Source organism: Nyctibius grandis, chromosome 3, assembly GCF_013368605.1.
Source record: "Nyctibius grandis isolate bNycGra1 chromosome 3, bNycGra1.pri, whole genome shotgun sequence".
In the NCBI taxonomy this organism is placed as follows: domain Eukaryota; kingdom Metazoa; phylum Chordata; class Aves; order Nyctibiiformes; family Nyctibiidae; genus Nyctibius; species Nyctibius grandis.
Window position 1 is genome coordinate 74,622,287 of NC_090660.1, and position 18,708 is coordinate 74,640,994.

General features: G+C 37.2%; 1 protein-coding gene across 6 annotated transcripts in view; it reads left to right on the top strand.

Annotated features, from left to right (window-relative positions):
* Nucleotides 1-18: 18 nt before the first annotated feature.
* CSPP1 (centrosome and spindle pole associated protein 1) overlaps nucleotides 19-18,708 on the top strand; it is a 76,512-nt gene continuing 57,822 nt past the window's right edge. The window contains exons 1-8 of one of the 6 annotated variants that reach the window (XM_068395990.1): nucleotides 19-156; nucleotides 856-1,041; nucleotides 5,390-5,493; nucleotides 6,898-6,994; nucleotides 11,148-11,248; nucleotides 11,961-11,984; nucleotides 14,424-14,504; nucleotides 17,627-17,728. In XM_068395990.1, the coding sequence (XP_068252091.1) occupies nucleotides 5,392-5,493; nucleotides 6,898-6,994; nucleotides 11,148-11,248; nucleotides 11,961-11,984; nucleotides 14,424-14,504; nucleotides 17,627-17,728 (507 nt within the window). In that variant the 5' untranslated portion in view covers nucleotides 19-156; nucleotides 856-1,041; nucleotides 5,390-5,391. Of the gene's footprint in view, nucleotides 157-855; nucleotides 1,042-5,246; nucleotides 5,494-5,811; nucleotides 5,875-6,897; nucleotides 6,995-11,147; nucleotides 11,249-11,960; nucleotides 11,985-14,423; nucleotides 14,505-17,626; nucleotides 17,729-18,708 lie in introns of those variants that run through there. The other 5 variants (XM_068395991.1, XM_068395988.1, XM_068395993.1 and 2 more) reach the window with 5 other exon arrangements.

Here is an 18,708-nt window from a genome sequence, read left to right on the forward strand (position 1 = left end):
TTTCCGGGGAGGCGGTAACGCGCGCGGGACGCGGAGAGAGCTGCGGCCGCCGGTGACCGGAGCGGTCGGGACAGCGCCCGGGAACCCTCCCCCGCAGCCCCGGTCTGCCGGCCCCGCCGCGCGGAGGCCGAGCTGCCGCCTTGTTCACAGCCCAGGGTGGGCGGCGGGCGGGACGGAGGCGGCTCACCGGGGAGCGGAACGGGCCTGGGAGGCGGTGCAGGGAGCGGGCTGGGGCTGGGGCTGGGGCTAGGGCTGGGGCGCGCCGGCCGGGCCCTGGGCCACGGTGCCGGGCCCTGGGCCACGGTGCCGGGCCTGGGTGTCCCCGCGGGGGGCAGCAGGGCTCCGCGAGGCCTTCCGGCGGGGGCCGTTTGTTGTGCCGTCGTTGCCTAACAACGGCGCCGCGCTCCTTAAAGGGGCCGAGTCCGGAGTGCCGCCGCCTCCTCTCGCCTCCCCGCGGCCGCGCCCCACACCTGTCCCTGCCCCCGGGGGTCAGTGCTTCTGGGACGGCCTGAGAAATGCTGCTGAGGAGGGAAGGAAGGAGGCGGGGGCGGCACCGGCACCGAGCGCTGTAGGCCGGGGGGAAAGGCGCTTCCCCGAGCGGTCACGCTTGGAGAGATAAGTGTGATCTCCTGGCTTCGGAGGTTTTCCTAAATTAATGTGTTTTTTGGACCAGAGTACGTGTTCCGGAAAAGCAGATAAGCCCTTATGGCGAGCGGAAGTAACTCGCGAAACTCGTTGGTTGGTTGTTCTGAGCGTTAATTGCCTTCACAGTTACGAAGAAGTCGTGTTGTTTTCGTCAGAGTTTATTACTTGTGAGCGTCCAACCCTTAGATTTTTTTTTTTGTGCTTTTTCAGATAAGAGTTGAAAAGAAACGAAGGTGAAAGGTGCAGGAAGTGTGTCTCTGACAGCAAGAGCTTATTCTAAGTGCCATTCGCAGGGACAGAGAAGCAGCCAGTACTGGCTGTTCAGACAGCTTAGGAAGTTTGGGTGAAACTTTGAAGACTATTTCTTAATGACATAATTATGTGACTGTATAATCTGTAAGTATGATTACTAAACATGGCACACAGTTGCTTTTTTAAAGCACTTCCGTCTTTGCGACCCTTGCTGCAGTTCATATCGATGGGAATTGCCGTTTTCCCAATTTTCTTGATGTTATTTTAGTATTATGGTATCACAGAATAGATGAAATCTGTCTGCTTACACGTGCTGAATTTAAATTTTGTGCCCCGTTTTCTTTAAAAAATAGGAGAGGAAGGGCAAGAATAAAAAGGAACACAGTAAAAATTCCTTTAGATTATAAAGTAGATAGTGTATCTAGCTGTGTATTGTGTACTTGCAGTACAATACATATGTAAATAGTTGTTTTGAATATCTTGAATACAGAGACATGCATTGTGAACTCTGCTAGGGCATAAATCCAATAAAATATCATGTTCAAACTTGACTTATTTTCTTGAATATCTACATACTTGCTATTGCCCAGTGTATTTAGCTAAGTTGAAGTCTATCTAGCCGGCTCTGTAATTATTCAGAGTTGCTTTTGTGAAAACTTCCAGTTTAAAAGAAAAAAAGGTTATGAAAAACTAGAATCTTCTTGAAAGTAAAAATATATAAAATTTATTTTTTATGGGATGCTTTCAGACAGTAATTGAGTATATAGCAGCAGTAGTTTTAATGTAATTTCACTTTGAATAATACAGTGTTTTAGGAATGCAAATACATCCAAGATTTAAAGATTCAGTAGTCAAAGGAACAGCTGATAGATCTGTGCTAGCAAGCATTTATTAAAAATAATATTTACAAAATACTCTGTTTTCCAAAACCCATGAAAAATGTGTCCTTTGCACCTTCTAATATTGGGGGCATATGGTTTATCCTTGGGTTTTCAAATGTTTGCAGCATGTTCTGACTTTCCCTTCTGCTCTATGCACATGCCCATGGAGCAATGTCTCCAAGCTTAGTTCTGAACCTGCTACTTTTACTAGTAATAATTGCAAGGGTCTAGAAATGCACAAAATGCATTCAGACACATTGCTAAACTGAAAATAGATTATTTTATTTTGAATGGAAGTAGTTTTATAGTGGCAGGCTTTACTTACACTTCGGCCACAACAACCCCATGCAGCGCTACAGGCTGGGGGAAGAGCGGTTAGAAAGAGGCCCGGCGGAAAGAGACCTGGGGGTGCTGATCAACAGCCGGCTAAGCATGAGCCAGCAGTGTGCCCAGGTGGCCAAGAAGGCCAATGGCATCCTGGCCTCTATTAGGAATAGCGTAGCCAGCCGGTCTAGGGAAGTGATCGTCCCTTTCTACTCGGCACTGGTGAGGCCGCATCTTGAGTACTGTGTCCAGTTCTGGGCCCCGCACTTCAAGAAAGATGTTGAGGTGTTGGAGCGAGTCCAGAGGAGGGCGACCAGGCTGGTGAAGGGTCTGGAGGGTCTGTCCTACAAGGAACAGCTGAGGGAGCTGGGGTTGTCTAACCTGGAGGAGGCTCAGAGGCGACCTTATTGCAGTCTACAACTACCTGAAGGGAGGTTGTAGTGAAGTGGGAGTCGGCCTCTTCTCCCAGGCAACTAGCGATAGGACAAGACGACATAGCCTCAAGCTTCACCAGAGGAGGTTCAGGTTGGACATTAGGAAGAATTTCTTTTCAGAAAGGGTCATTAGACATTGGAATGGGCTGCCCAGGGAGGTGGTGGAGTCACCATCTCTGGATGTGTTTAAGAAAAGACTGGACATGGCACTTAGTGCCATGGTCTAGTTGACAGGGTGGTGTCAGGGCAACGGTTGGACTCGATGATCCCAGAGGTCTCTTCCAGCCTGGTTGATTCTGTGATTCTATTTGTGCAGTCATATGAAGCCAGTTTGAAGTTAATGGCTCATGGTGAGTTTAGTGCTGTCACCTCTGAGATAGTTACCTGTGTAACTAAGGACTGCGGTAGCACTCTTTTCAGGTAGAAATGTATGGTTTCTTTATTCTATTTTGATTAGTCATGATCTCTTCACTTGATACAGTTGATGATAAAATTGATTAATATTCAGTAAGATATTTGCTTACATACTGGTATATTTTCTGAACTTAGTAGTGTATGCTTCACATTCAAATTGTCAGTCTCTTGCTTAGAATATGTAAGAATTCTTGATATTCATTGTGTTCCTCATGCTAGATAGAAAATATACTGCAAATATTCCTTTCCTTTTACCATCTCTCAGAATAGGTTTGGTACCATTGGAATACAGTGATTTGGAAACAGTCCTAGAGTTTATAAATATTATTGTAAGTAGAGGTAAGAAATGTAGATGTTACATTCATACGCGCTTTTGAGAAGGCTTCTCACAGTGCCTCCTTCTACATGCAGTAATTTTGCTCTTGGTGGGTATGCAGCATTGGACAGGTGATGAAACCAACTTTTAAATTCTTTAGTATGATGGATTGTTTCACCCCTTCAGAACAGGTTTTTTGTTATTCTTATGTAACCTAATAGGCTAAATAAAATTTATCAGTGCCTGGAAACTTACCCTCTTTTAGATTTCTTTTATCCCTTATCAGTGTGCAAAACTAATGAGATTAAAGATTAAGGACAAATCAGATGGGGGAATTTATTTTTGGAATTGGTTGTCCTGTATTACCACTAGCAGTTGTAAATAGGTTGTCCTAGTTCTGCCTGCTTTATAACAATATTATAATTTGTACTATGAATCAAAAAATAGCATTAATGTAAGACAGAAAGTTTAAAGGAATAGATTTTAAGGAATACATCAAGCAGATGTATTCCTTAAATTAAGTTAGCATGCAATTACTTGAATTCATCTGATGGAATTTTGACATTATTTCTCTTCGTCTTACTTTTCCCAGTAAGCATTTATCTCGGTCTCTCTGGACACATTTTATGTTTACCTATGTAGTACCTTATTCCGCTGGTCTTGTGAGGTGGGGTTTTTGTTTGATTGTTTTTTTTTTAATTCTTTGATCTTCTTCCTGAAAATGTTTTCTGATATACTTTTATCATTTGCCTATTGTTTACTTCATACAATGTGTGTGAAGTAAAGATACAAATTAGCCTCAATGAAATTGCTGTACAATCTGAGTTTAGATACTGGATGTGATGGGATTGCTTAGGAACCCGCATAAGCAATCCTATTGCTTAAGTTGTGTGGGTAGTATTAGAGGGATTTGAGGGTCACAATTTTCTTCTCAGTTTCATGCTTCCTTTACGTGTGGAATGTAACATGGATTTTTTTATCTGTAGGCTTGGTTTTGCAAAACTTCTCCTCCAGTGGTGTTGGTGAAAATGCTGAGTAGAGATTAGGATGAGTAGGCTCGTATGCAGTCGTTCTTTTTGTGCTTGTCTTTCTTCTTTCCATGGTTCCTTAGTATGCAGCTTTGCAGTAGTTTTAGTTCTGGAAGACTATCCTAACAAAAAGCATTCAAAGTCTGAGTGTGTGCCTTAACTTCTGTACAGTCCCATTGTAATAAATTTGATGCACTTTAATTTTTATAAGAGGTTATCTAGGAGCAGCAATATACAATACATTGCACAAATAAAATGCTCTGAAGGGCTTTCAGCTAAATAGGCAAGATACACAACAAGTGGAAGAGAGGTAATCAGCTGTTCCTTGGTACTTGTTTTCTTGCAGATGAGTGGCTTGTCTGATTGCAAGTCAGTACTGCCCAATATCCACGATCTTACAATTATTGCAGAATTGTAGCTGTTCTTATTGCCTCTGTTTTATTGGTATAGGAGGTAATGATACGCTGTTGGCTCCAGGTTTTTTTGTGGTGTGTGTTTGTTTGTTTGGGTTTTTTTCCGCTTTGTTGTTTTTTTGTGGTTTTTTTTTTTTTTTTTAGTTTTGAATAGGCTTGATGATTTTTAAGACTTCTGGTGATAGTAAGTTAAGCACAGAACTGGTTGTATGATTTGGTCCTTGGTTTAGAGTATACATGTATTTTGCACTTTTTGTACTTTTTTGTCTAACGATTCCTTTATCTTGTTTATTTTTTTATGTTGTCTTAAGTTTGATTTTATAATTCAGTAACAATAACCTTGTGCTAGTGTAGTAGTGAAGGGCCATTGGTAGACTTGCAGTTAAAAAAAACAACCCCAAAACACTTTAACCAAGTTAGAAACAAAGATTAGAGAAATATCTTCAGTTTTATAATCTGGAATCTTTGAGTTTTCTCTCTGGTGAAACATCAAGTAATCTCCTCCATGGATGGGTTTCCTGAGTCAGGTGTTTCATTGATCCAGCAAACAGCTTAAGATTTGTTGTTCTGAGAGAGAAACTTGAGTATTACTTAACTACTGTCTTAAGCAACTGTAATTGAGCTTTAAATTTTTGAGGTTCTGATGTAGAGGCAATGTTCTATGTCTTTTTTATAACCTTAGAAATGATGGCAGATGATTTAGACAAACTTATTGAAGATCAGAAGGCCAAGCTGGCACAAGATAAGGCAGAACTTGAAAATGATCCACCTTACATGGAAATGAGGGTAAGAGTATTAAATAGTTTATTACTATTAATAGTTTATTAAGACTTTATTAAGTATTAAATAGTTTTCCACTTCTGTTGCTTGGGTCTTGATTTAAGCTTGCTTTTACTGTGTTCTTGAAACTGTATTTGTTGTTAAAGTATATATTAAAGATTTACCTATTCAAAGTAATTTCTAACTTAAATACTTCATATCTGTATTTATATAGATTTTTAAAAACCTGTTTGCCACCAGGCATATGCAGTAATGTTTGTATTTTACAAGTGGAAAAACTCTTCTAAATGGTTATCTATGTTCCTTCCCCACTCCCTAGGGAAGCTGACTAGCAGTGATCTGCTTTCTGCCCACTCCAGAGCATGGGTGTTGGGATGGGGATGGAAGGTATAAATATCCTCAAAACTTCTGTTACGGAAACTAGGAAATATAAAAGGCAAATTACTTAATCCAATCAATTAAACACAATCTGTTCTTATCACAATTTTCCTATTAGAAATTTTAGTACCTAATTCTAAAGCTATAAAGATTTTATAATTTGCAGATCACCATTAAGTTGTTTAATAGTGCCAATACCTGGCAAAAAGTTATATCTAAATAATTCAACCTAGCTAAGTGTTATGGTAACTAAATAAAGTCCTCAGTAAAAAAAAAGAGTTTTAATTTGTCTGTTGTTTGACTTACAAAGCCCCGAACAGCTTGAGCTTTTAACAGCAATTGTAATGTTGAGTTTTCACTCCCTCTTTTGTTTCTTCAGAAGGTTATGAGAATTCATCTTTCCCCTTCTGTGGGTAATAAAATTATTTTTACGTAGTTATAATAATTGTCTCCAGAAAGTTTTATTAATTCACACCAGAAAGTTAATTCTTAGGTAGCTGTGAGGAGTTGGGCTTCCTTTATTTTTGCCTCCTCTGCTCAGAGCAAGTTTAAAGACAAGGAGAATGTTTCCAACCTATAGTTCGATAAAGTTCTAAGCTGTATGGTGAAAGTGTAGTTACAGGGAACAGGTGTGTTAAACTTGCCATGTAATACCCTGTGATTCTTTCACAGTTTCAAGCAGGGTGCAGTATGTCAAATCAGCCCCCATAAAAAACCGGAGAGGATATGTGTAAACTATGAAACAATTGTGGATTAAGACATACGGTTTATGACATAAGTCACAATATGTATTGTCAACATATTTCATGACATCAAATATATTGAATATATTGAACTAATAATTACTGTGTCGTAGAGGAGAACTACTTTTTTGGTAGTATTAATGAAATGCATAGGTTCTTAATGTGTTAATCCAACATCACTTTCAATCTCTCTGTTTTCCAGTGCTAATAATTACGTTAATAATGTTGTTTTTATATGTGATATTTCTTCTACCTCGTGATATAGCAAAACGTTTTGTTTTGTTTTCAGAATAAGGAATTAGAGAAGCTTTCCGAGACTAACAAAATGTTAATCTCCATGACTAAAGAAAATATACCTCCAAATAGTCAACAGAACTATCCTTTAGGTATAGTATATTTTTTTTATGTGTCTTCTAGATTTAAGTAGCGTTTAATTACCTTTGAGAATTTTTGGAATGGAATTACTGCTTTGGATCTTTAATTATAAGATGATCATTATAATACAAGTGCCTACCAATTATTCAGTCTTCCAAACGTTTTGGGACTGTGTGGAATTTTTTTTTGTAGTTACGCTTTTTTTTTTTTTGAACAAGGAAAATATGCCAAGCACTTTCTTTTTCTTCTTGTGAAGATAGCTCCATTAAAAAAACAAAACAAACAAAAAAACAGGAAAAAAAGCTGCTTGCTAGTCCTTGAGAGATGATCTGTCCTTTCCTGTTGTATTTGGGTGGAGCAAAAGCTTTGGAAGACCGTCTTTCATCTGGACTTTACTGCAAAAGGATATGTTCCCTGTACTTTGTGCCAGTGAAGTAAGGATGCCTTTTCTTTCAGCCTCTAAGCTTAAGAGTCCTCGTCCAACTGGGCTAAAATGCACACAGTTAAAATAATTTTTCTTTTAAATGCTAAGTGTCTTTTAAATGTTTAGTCATAGAGTACTGAACTGATGGTATTGCTTTTGTAATTTTGTTACAGTGTAGTCATTTATTATACAAGGAAAGAACAAGCACTTAGTTTTGGTTGACATCTTAACCAAGTGAAATGGTTAGATTTGTTTTGCTGTGACTATCGGTTTAATCACAGTTTTCTTTAAAAATATATATTGTCCTATTCTCTTCTTTTCTCTGTGTTTGTGATTTCTGTTTGAAAATGTGTGATAGTGTTCCTTTCTCCATTTTGCTGTTCTGTAAAGTGCCACCTTTCCTTACTTGTCCTACCATCTCCTTTCTGTAGGCACTTCTGTTTTTCTTTAGTTACACTTGTGTAGCTCAGGTTTGTCTTGACAGCTTCAGCTTTTCTGTATGCTACTTCTTGTCGATAGGTGACTCTTTTCTGTCATGTGTAGACACTTTGGTTTTGTACCTCATTAATTTTCATACTGTGCTTACTGTAATTCTGGTGTAATTCTGCAGCTTCCAGGGGGAGTAAAAGCTGTCCTTTTATTTTAAAGAAGATACGTCAATGGGTATTTGATGTTGTTTACATAATACCAATCTAATCTATCTTTTAAATAAGTACTCCTGCTACACTTAATTTTATATCCCCTCTATAATTGTAACAGAATTTGTGACCAGAAAAGTGCGTGTCTTAAATTAAAAAACGGAGCCTGAGCTTGTGAATCTGAGGGCCTGAATTGATCTTATCTGCATAAATAAAAACATGTTTTTTATAAGGATGTTGTATAAGTAGAACTTCCAGCCATCAGCAAGGCAAGCTCCTCTAAAACCTTTACAGGAAAACTTCACTAAAAATTACCTGAAATGATAATTGAATATTTCTTGCTGCCAGAAGTCATAATAGATAAACTTGGTTAGAGGACAGCACTTGAATAAGTATCTACCTCACATTTTTGGCAGTTTTATTGTGATCAACAGGTTAGTCCTGGTATTGATAATTCTCTGCTTAAGTGTGGAAACGTGATACAGAAAATATAATGCAGTAGATAGTATCCCAATGGCTGTGACAGACCACTACATAACACTTAAGCTATTTTAATATTAAAATAATTTTATCTCTTGTTGGAGAGTTATAATAGCATGTCATATTGTGTTTATTATTATAAGTTGGGCTTAACTGTTGACACCTACATATAGTAACACACATAATGACGTATTACAGATGAGAGGCATTCAGGTGGTCTTAAATGAAAAGCAGCAAGTAGGTATTGCTGTGTAGTGATTTAACCCCAGCTGGCAACTAAACACCACCCAGCTGCTTGCTCACTCCTCCCCAACGACATGGGGGGAGAGAATCGGAAGGGTAAAAGTGAGAAAACTCATGGGTTGAGATAAAACAGTTTAATAATTGAAATAAAATAATAATAATAAATAAACTGTAAAAAAAGGAAAATAACAAAGAGAGAGAAATAAAACCCAAGAAAGACAAGTAATGCAAATGAAAACAATTGCTCACACCAATTGACTGATGCCCAGCTAGCCCCTGAGCAGTGGTGTCCCCACCAACCTCCCCTCTAGTTTTATTGCTGAGCATGACGCCATATGGTATGGAATATCCCTTTGGTCAGTTGGGGTCAGCTGTCCCGGCTGTGTCCCATCCCAGCTTCTTGTGCACCCCCAGCCTACTCTATGCTTCTCACACCACCCCACCAGCAAAGGCCTTGACTCTGTGTCAGCACTGTTCAGCAATAATGAAAACATCCCTGTGTTATCAACACAGTTTTCAGCACAAATCCAAAACACAGCCCCATACCAGCTACTGTGAAGAAAATTAACTCTCTCCCAGCCAAAAGCAGCACATTGGATAATAATAATTTGGGCGGTGAACACATTTGGCTATCAGTGGATGGTTGTTGATATTATTGGCTGGTTCTGCTTTAAAGCAATGTAATTTCCTTGGGATTAAATTAGACAGGGACTTGCTCCTTGGTATCTGCTAAGTATGTTCTATAGTTCTAGCAGTAGTGTTGAGAAGCAGGCTAAATGAAGTTACAGTTATTTCTCAACATATTAAATGCATGCAAACTTTTATGTAAAAATGCATTAAAAACCTTAACTTTTTTCCTAAAAAAAAAGGTTGTCACTGTGATTTTGTGTGATTATCAGAATGTGAAATGGCAAATAAATACAGCAAATACAGAATAAACAAAATCATAGAATCATAGAATGGTTTGGGTGGGAAGAGACCTTAAAGATCATCTAGTTCCAACCTCCCTACCATTGGGGGTTGAGAAAAAAAAAAGCAGAAAACGAGTGAAGAAGGAAGTATATCTCATTCTGATGGAAGAATGAAGACAGATTGTGCACGAAATTAGGATGAATGTATGTTAACTGGAGTATTTTTGACCTGCTAGGCTCTCTTAAAGTAAGTTTTTGAAGTAGGTAGTTTTCAGCTAACTTCTAAATGGCTACCCATAATTGTTATCTCAGTGCTTTTCTGGTGGCCAAAAAAGGTATTCTGTAATAAAAATAACTTTAAATCCTCTTTTGTTTGAATACTTCACGTATGGGAATCAAAGCACTTGATTCTCGCTGATTTTTTTCTGTACTAAATTTTTCTGGCATCTGTGAAGTTACTGAATGAATCTTCTTCACTCTGATGTGTTAGGTGCTTTTGATTTTTTTCTTGGTTTCCTGTAGTTAATCCAACAATAATTTCCTGTGAAAAATTGGGACTGATGTAAGAGCAAAACTTGAATATCACTCTCTTCCCTCTTACTCCTTGCTACTCATTTTACACAGGCTACAACATGTAGAAATGCTTTCAGATAAACCATAGGAAATAAAAAAAACAGTTGCAATCTATGTCTCTTGTTGTGTGGTTTTGTGTGGAGAGCGGTAAAAGTGGCTGCACACCTGGGCTTCTGGGGCAGAGGATATTTCTTAATAGAGTACTTTAAAATGTATTTTGGGAACAACAAGCAACTTGCATAGCATTATATTTTAAGAGTGCAGCTGTTATGAGACCTGACAGTAATCTTGGAAAAGTACTAAATGTGTATTTTGGGTCTGCTACAATTAAAAACACTGAGGTGGAAGGAAAAACTGATTACTATTATCATATGGTCAGATTCCTTATAGTTGTGTGGGAGCCAACATATTTTTTATATGCTTCGTGCTAAACAAAATGTTTGTTGCTTTCTGCTTGTGAAGTATATTTTATAATGTGTGATAAGCGCAGCTTAGAATATCAGAGTAGTTTAGAAACTAACACGTCAAAGGAGATTTCCTTTGAAACATACATTGACAGAAGAAATACCTACAATATTTAGGTTATTTTATACTATTTGTCAAATTATCCAAATAAATTCAGTTTATGTTGCATTTTTTTCCTACTGGGGAGCAAAAGCGCAAGGACTAGAGGAAACCTAACATCCAAAAACCAATCCATTTTTCTGTGCTTCCCACCTAACTACTCATACAGAGAAGGTGGTTTTTGTTTCAGCTGTTTTGTAATTGCTGGTTGCATAGTTAATTTTTTTTATTGCTGATGTTTAATAAAAGTCCAGATGTAGCTTTTGCAGGATGTGCTTTGTATTGATACAAAATAGTAGAATAATAATATTTAATGGCGTTAAACTTTCAGGTGACTATGGCTTGAGTTTACCTCTTGGAGAAGAATGTGAACGGAAAAAACATAAACTCAAAGAGGAACTTAGACAAGATTATAGGCGGTATCTTTCTCAGGTAAATCTTCTTGTCTGGTTGCCTGAATTTAGTGAATCTTTTAAAATGACTCACTCATTTTAATTGAATGAAAATTAATCAAACCTGTGGAAAATCGTTATAAGAAGGCATTCATTATGAGCGATGGCTGATTTCGAAGACTTGAGTAAAAGTGATTTCAAAATGTCACTGCTAGGAAGGGTTATATATTTTAGGCTTCTACAGATCTCATTGCCACGAGACTACATACTACGTACTGCATTTTATTCTGAATACTTTCATTTATTTGTCTCTACTTCTTTCTTAGTTTTTTCTTAAGAATTTAAAATATCATCTGTTACTTCCTTAAGTACTTATGTATTCTGTGGTCTGTAAGTCAGGTAAGAATATTCCTATAATTAGTGTGACTCCCTTTGACAGCTTCTTTTCCATTTTAGAAATAAAAACCCCTTGATGTTCTGCTTAGCATGATTTATTAAATATCACAGTAAATTTAAAATTGAAATGGTGTGTATGAAATGTCATAATCTTGGGAATATTCTGTATCCCTTCTTAGTCAAACAGAAAATCAGGAACCAAATGATTTCTGTTGTCTGAAAATGCTAATTATCAGTGTCTTTAGTTATTAAAATGAAAGAATGGATTGGCTTTAAGAAAAGAAGTCTTTTTTGTTAAGTCAAATATTTTTGAATGAAAGACTCTTTTTGAATAGTATCTTTTCCCTTACTTTTAGGGTATTTCACAGGCAAAAAGAAAGGTAGGGTGCCTGCAATATCTTTTTTTTTTTCTTCAAATTAGTTGCTTTTTGCTTTATTTGAAAGCTTTGTGCTCTTTGAATTTAAAAAAAAATTACTATTTTGTGCTTCGTGCATTTGTGCATGCTGTAGTGATTAGTTGTGATTAACAGCATTGTTTGCTTTGTGCAAAATAATTGCTTATATTTATTATTTTCCATTAATAAGATTTTAAAACATTTGTTGATTTCTTTTTTTCCTTTGCAATTGCTATTGTTGCAGTCTAATGCTGACTCTACAAAAGTTTTTCTTTTAGTAGACATTTGCTTCAAGGCTTACAGTTACATAGATGTTATGAGTTCAGATATTTTTTTCTTGATATACGTGCTTTATAAAGCTGGAATAAAATCATAAACTCTGAAATATAATATGTCTTCAGAACCAGAGGCAGGGCTTTTTTCTTCCCTACCCCTGTGAAATCTCATCAGTGGTGCTTATGAAAGGGGTAGAGCCAGTTCTTCAGCACCTAGTGGCCAGAACGCAAGAATACAAGTATTGTGAGGAAAAAATAATACCAGAGGCACATTTTTGCAAGCTTTGTTCAATTACAGTGATTTTTAATTATTTATATAATTATACTGCCATGTATATATAATTTTCAAATTTAACACTATCCAGGTTGTTCGAATTAAGCAACTTCAGTAAAGGACTGGGAGGTAACATGATAGAAACACAACCTTCTGTTTTTTCTGAATAATGTACATATGATACAAATTAACTACAGTAGCATGCACTAGGATTCCTGAATAACAATAGTAACAGCAAAATTAACTGGCTTCTTAACCTGCAACCAAAATGATTCTTATATAATTGTTGCTTCTTGTTTAATCTTAAGCTTCAGATTATTTTCAAAGTTAGAATATTGTGTTAAAACTTAATGTTTTGTAATTCTCACCAAAGTACCCAAATAATATAATTTTTACATTAACTTCTAGTGTTTTTTTCTCAATTGAACTTCAGTTTTACAAATTTAGGTTTACAAGGGTGGGGGTTTTTTAATGCAGTACACGTTAGCTGTATTAAGCTTGTAAGGCCTGAGGAAGTGATAGGATAACAATCTCTAATTTCTTTTCCTCACATAAAGAGATAGTGCAACTTTTAGCAGCTCTTACGGTGATAATATTTTGGTTAATAACTTGTCTGTCTAGTCTCGCTTACATAGAAAATACAGGTTCCGTATCAGCTTCTGATTTTTGGCAAATACCTTTTTAAGATCAGAGCTAATCTCTACAGATGTGTTTAAAGTGTGAAAGGAATTACTTAATAATGAGGATTACAATTTATTTACTTTTTCTGGTAAAAATAACTTAGCTCTCCATATTAATCTAGTTGTCTCAGTGCTTGAATATTTGCATGGTTATTAAATCCCTTAAATCTTTTAATGTGTAGTTGTGAAATATAATTCACAATGATGTGGTTTTGTACTGGAACAGGTAGAGCTCTTACCTGTTGACATGCCTCTAAGCTTTTAAGCTCTGTTGTGATGCAGATAATGGAAGGAAACAATGCTAGTGAAATACCATATCTAACCCATTCCCCTCATCAACCCATGCCACACAAATAGATGATCTTTTTATTAAAGATAATCGGATTTATAAAACACAGGTGATTGAGTATGGCCTGGGGATGCTTTTAGTAAATGAGTGATGTATGAAGAGCCACTAGACCTGGAAGCTAAGGACCTGTTCCAGCATTGGCGTTTGATTTGAAAGGCTGGTACTTTGACTTGCTGCGCAGCCCGGTTCGCAAGCTGCGGCACAGGGAGCTATATGGAGCAACAACATAGTGGTTTCAACAGAAAGTTCTGTTCTGAAAGTGACTGATGATCTGTAAGGAATTGCAGGATTTGGTGATGGGTCATTATCCTGAAAAGTTTGGGGAGTGCTGTTGTAGAAAACAGTGCTGAGATGCAGAGTGGTGACTGTGCTAGCGTTAGGATGGATTCCATCTATTAAAATAAGAGGTAGACATATGTTTTTTGCAGTTAGAAAAATCAATTTTTCATCTCAAGTAAGGTAGTGTCTTGGAAAATTCCTCCTATGCTTGTACAGATGCTTGTGCTTATGCTACTTGCTTACAGGAGAATTGAGTAATGGTGGGGTTTTTTTGAATAAAAAAATTTTTTTTTAATATACAGACACTAATTTATGTAATCCTTGAACTAGTGTAACAGCAAAGAAGTTACAAACATTGTCAAACTCAAGCTTAAAGCTTGACAAAGCCACATTCCTTGACTTCATTTTATTCATGTGTTCTAAAAACATCCTACATTTTCAAAATGTGAAGGTTGTCTTCAGTCTTTATTTCATTATTTCAGAAAAATATAATTCCTAACAACTATTCAGCAAGTAAGATGTGGTGTTTTAAAATATATTGAATGATTTTTATTTTCTTTAATATAGAAAAATTATCTGACTACTGGTGAAGTAGATCCGTATACTCAGGGATTATCTCTTCCTATTGATGAGCGAAGATCTGCCAAGGTAAATATCTGGAGGAAATTAACTAGGTGGTGTACAACTTGAAAATGAACCTGGATGTTTAAACTGTTCTGGAAAAATTATTTCCACTTAAGTTTTTTTTGTTTCATTGGGTTTTTTTACACTGTTTACAAGTGAACATTTTTGGAGGTGGTCATTAGAATAGTTTTCAGAAAAGTAAAGTCTTTAAATTTTGTTAATGTTTTTAAATTTTTAATCCTATGTTACCTGTATTCTTACTTTTTAGATAATGACGTGTAATTATATACTGATACTACTTTGTGGTTTGCTACTTTTAATTCACACCTGCAGGGCACTTGGTGTGTTCCAGAGCTCTAGTGGTTGTGCTTGGGTTTTGTTCAGCAATAAATATTGATCTAATAAAGGACATTGTTTTTCTTATAATTATATATATACTTTTCTAATTTATTACTCTTCTTACAGCAGCCTGGGGATAATTTTAAAAATATTTGCCTGTAGTTGTTTCTACAGAGATATTCTTAATCAGTTCCTACCAGAACTAAAGGAAGTGTGCTTTCTGCTGTACACAATTTGTTTTGATGTCTTTATGTACACTTAACCTACCTGCTTATGCTCATGTGATTTTTTTGAACAGAGAAATCCAGGAATCTAAACAAAAGCTGATCTGGTATTTCACGTATTACCTTCTGTTAATATAGGAATCTTCCCAATTTCCAATCTTACTTTGAGAGCACAGATACTAATGTGTTTTGTGAAAGGAGTACACGTTTTCTCTCTGCATTTAGCCCCTTTGATCTCCCTGAGGTTTCTTACCAGTTTATAGTCTTGCCTTCATATGTTGGAGAAAGATACCAGCCATAACAGTCTCTGCTATTGGAGGTTCATGGAGGTTAGAATATGAAGATGCAACATGCATGTGTGGATTTTCTTAACCTCTGATCCATTACTCTGATGCATAGTATGATTCTGTGAAAGCCTAAATCAGTCATACAGGGGTCACCTCTCCTTCTGCCCTCACACTGTTGGCCTTATATTCCCAGTTCCTTTCTTGTGTTTGCTTGTAAATTGATCCAGGAAGTTGATCAGCAGAAACATTGTAATTTAGCAAATATTTTTGCTGACTCGGCAAACACCACTGCTTGGTTGTTAGGCTCAGTCAAGCCCCAACAAGATGCAAGGCAGAAAGAAAAACTGTGTTGCTGGAGGAGGTCTGGACTCTTGCACTCTTGGGGGTTTTATTTGGTTTTGTTTTTTTTTTTTTAAGCTGTGTTGCCTTGCAGTTGTATTATTGCTCTGTGTTTGGGACTATGCTATCACTGTTGTCTGGTGCAAGACTTCTGCTATGGAATGTGTTGGTGTTGCCCTTGCTGTGCTTGCTTATGCTTTCTGCCTTTCTTCTGCTGGTGATAATGTTTGGCCATATGAGGAGCAAGGTGAGAACTGAAATTAGGTGAAAATTGCTGTTATGAAATAGCCCCAAACTCCAAATTATACTGGTGTTAATACAAAGGAAGACAGCAAGAATGAAATGCCTAGAAAGTGGAAAGGACTCCTTCTCAGTAGTAGCGTGCATTTGTGCTGAGTTTATGTTAGCTTCAAGTTCTCGTGAACCTTGTGTTAAGCCTTGTGAGTACGTATGCTGAAACAGTGAAAGATAAAGTATCTTTGATTAATTCTGTGGAAATTAAAGACTTATCTGAACTGGGAACATACCTGTTCACTGATGGTTTTATGTCTTAGTGACTCAACGTTCGTTGAGATTTTCTGTACAAGTGAGTTATATCCATTTTACCCATTTATTTATTGCTATTGCAGAACCTAAAAGCTGCCAGAAGATGTCACACTGTGCCCTGCTAAACGGTTAGCCTCTGGGCAGATAATGATTAGAGGTTAACACATCTGCATTTTGGTTTCCTCTATTAGGTAAAATGTGCAGTCACGCAGCATATTGAATTTTCTGCTGAGTGTTTTGCCACCTGTTAAAGACAATGCTAGTTTCTCAGCTTTGGAAAATACCCCTTAGGCAGCTTTCATAGCTGTCTGCAGGTTTATATTGTCACTGTCAGAAAACCTATAGACACAAATTTTGGAAAAAAAATCAGTTTTGGAGCACATTGGTCTCATTTGCAAAACTGTTATTAAGCTCGTATTTCCATGGTGTTTGAGGCGTAAATTATTTTTGTTTGAAATTTGTTCATGGGAAAATAAATTTATATATAATGTTCAGATTTTTAATACCTTTTAATTTGTATTAGAAAATACTGCAGTGGAAAAGAGCATGCTTTGTAATATTGTAATATAATTCTCTTTTTTTCATTTATATGATGGTTGGAATGAGATAGTATAAGACATATCCCATGCTCTAAACATAAGGTACTAATATCAGGAAATAATGCAAATTAGAGTTTGCTTTACCTGGAGACTTTTGTATTTCATATTATATTACTAAGCTATTGATGTACAATTCCTGCATATTTTTAGACCTGAGCAAGCCGGTTATAAATGTTGTCACCTTGCAAAAGCAGCTAGGACAAGGTGGATAGATCATGTTTTTCTTCATTTTCCTTGCATTCTTTGTGCTTTTGACTCTTTTTGCAGTCAGCTTAACTGCTTATTTGAATTCGACTGTTCAAGTTATATCCTAAGCTATAATTGACACATCTTGTTTATACATGTATTTGTTGTCCTGTTTTAATTATGAGTGGGGCAAGTCACAAGTAACCTTAACACACAAAAAAATGTCATTTGTTTAAAAATAATTTGTAAATACATTCAGATTGGAAATTAGAAGGTGATTTGTAATTGTCAAAGGAGTGAGGCTTTGGAACAATTTTGGAATAGATTTAGCAGGAGGAAACCTAACTGGTTTTAAGATGGAACTTGATACACAGTAGTATTACTGGGGACTAGACTTCATGGCCAAGAAGCTGACTTCTACTTAGAGATTTCAGATTAAGAGAAAGTACTATGTTCAAGAATGAACAAAAACCTTAAAGCAATTCAAGCCCTATTTGTACAACACAAAGAAGGGGGAGGGCAAGCACACAGCTCGCTTGTATTAATTTAGTACTGCAGTTCGATCAAGTTAAAAGACACTCCTCAAAAATGCAAAATTATAATGCCCTTTTCAATGCCTGTTTTAGGAGAAACTACGGCTTGAAAGAAACAAGGAGTACAATCAATATCTCAGGGATAAAGAAGAATGGAATGAAAGGCTAAGGAAATTAGGGAAGAAAAACACAGAGGTAATACAGTTTTACTGAAGCTGATACAAAGAAGAACATAAATGATCTTGTCAATTGTTTTATCATTGACTAAGATATACAGAGTAAGACAGAAAAAGCAAAGAATGTTGTTCAATTAGGCCACAGTTTTACTAATATATCTAGCAAGTGCTGGTTATGAGTCATACAGTACAGTTTTTGATTCCTACTTCAGTCATGTCTGTCTGGTAGAAGGATGCTTTCATTCTTCTGTGTGTCTGAAGTAAGTCCCTGCATTGTTCTTGGTCATAAGTGGTGGCCAAAAAAAGCTGTCTCTTTGGACAAAATGTTGAGCTCCACACAGTGTTCTTTAGCTTTTATTTGTAGTTGCTTTTTCCTCAGTCTGTCTCCAGTTCATAAGAAAGCAAGGCAAGTGCTAGTTGTCCAGTATATGGTGCTGTGCAGTTGTGAATTAAAAAAAAAAAAAAAAAAAGTCTTTACTACTGAAAATGAGCTAGGCACATGCATAATTGAACTTAGATTCTGAGCTGAGGCCTTTGGTTTGTGTGGCAGTAGGCAGCTAAGCACCATCCAGCCATTCGCTTCCCCACCCCCGGTGGGATGAGGGAGAGAATGTGAAGGTTAAAAGTGAGAAAACTCGAGTGTTAAGATAAAGACAGTTTAAGAGGTAAAGCAAACGCCACACGCGCAAGCAAAGCAAAACAAGGAATTCATTCACTACTTTACCTCAGCAGGCAGGTGTTCAGCCATCCCCAGGAAAGCAGGGCTCCATCATGCCTAACGGTTACTTGAGAAGTCAAACACCATCACTGTGAATGTCCCCTCCTTCCTCCTTCTTCCCCCAAGCTCTATATGCTGAGCATGACGTCACATGGTATGGGATATCCCTTTGGTCAGCTGGGGTCAGCTGTCCCAGCTGTGTCCCCTCCCAAATTCTTGTGCACCCCCAGCCTACTTGCTGGCGGGGTGGTGTGAGCACTGCTCAGCAGTAACGAAAACGT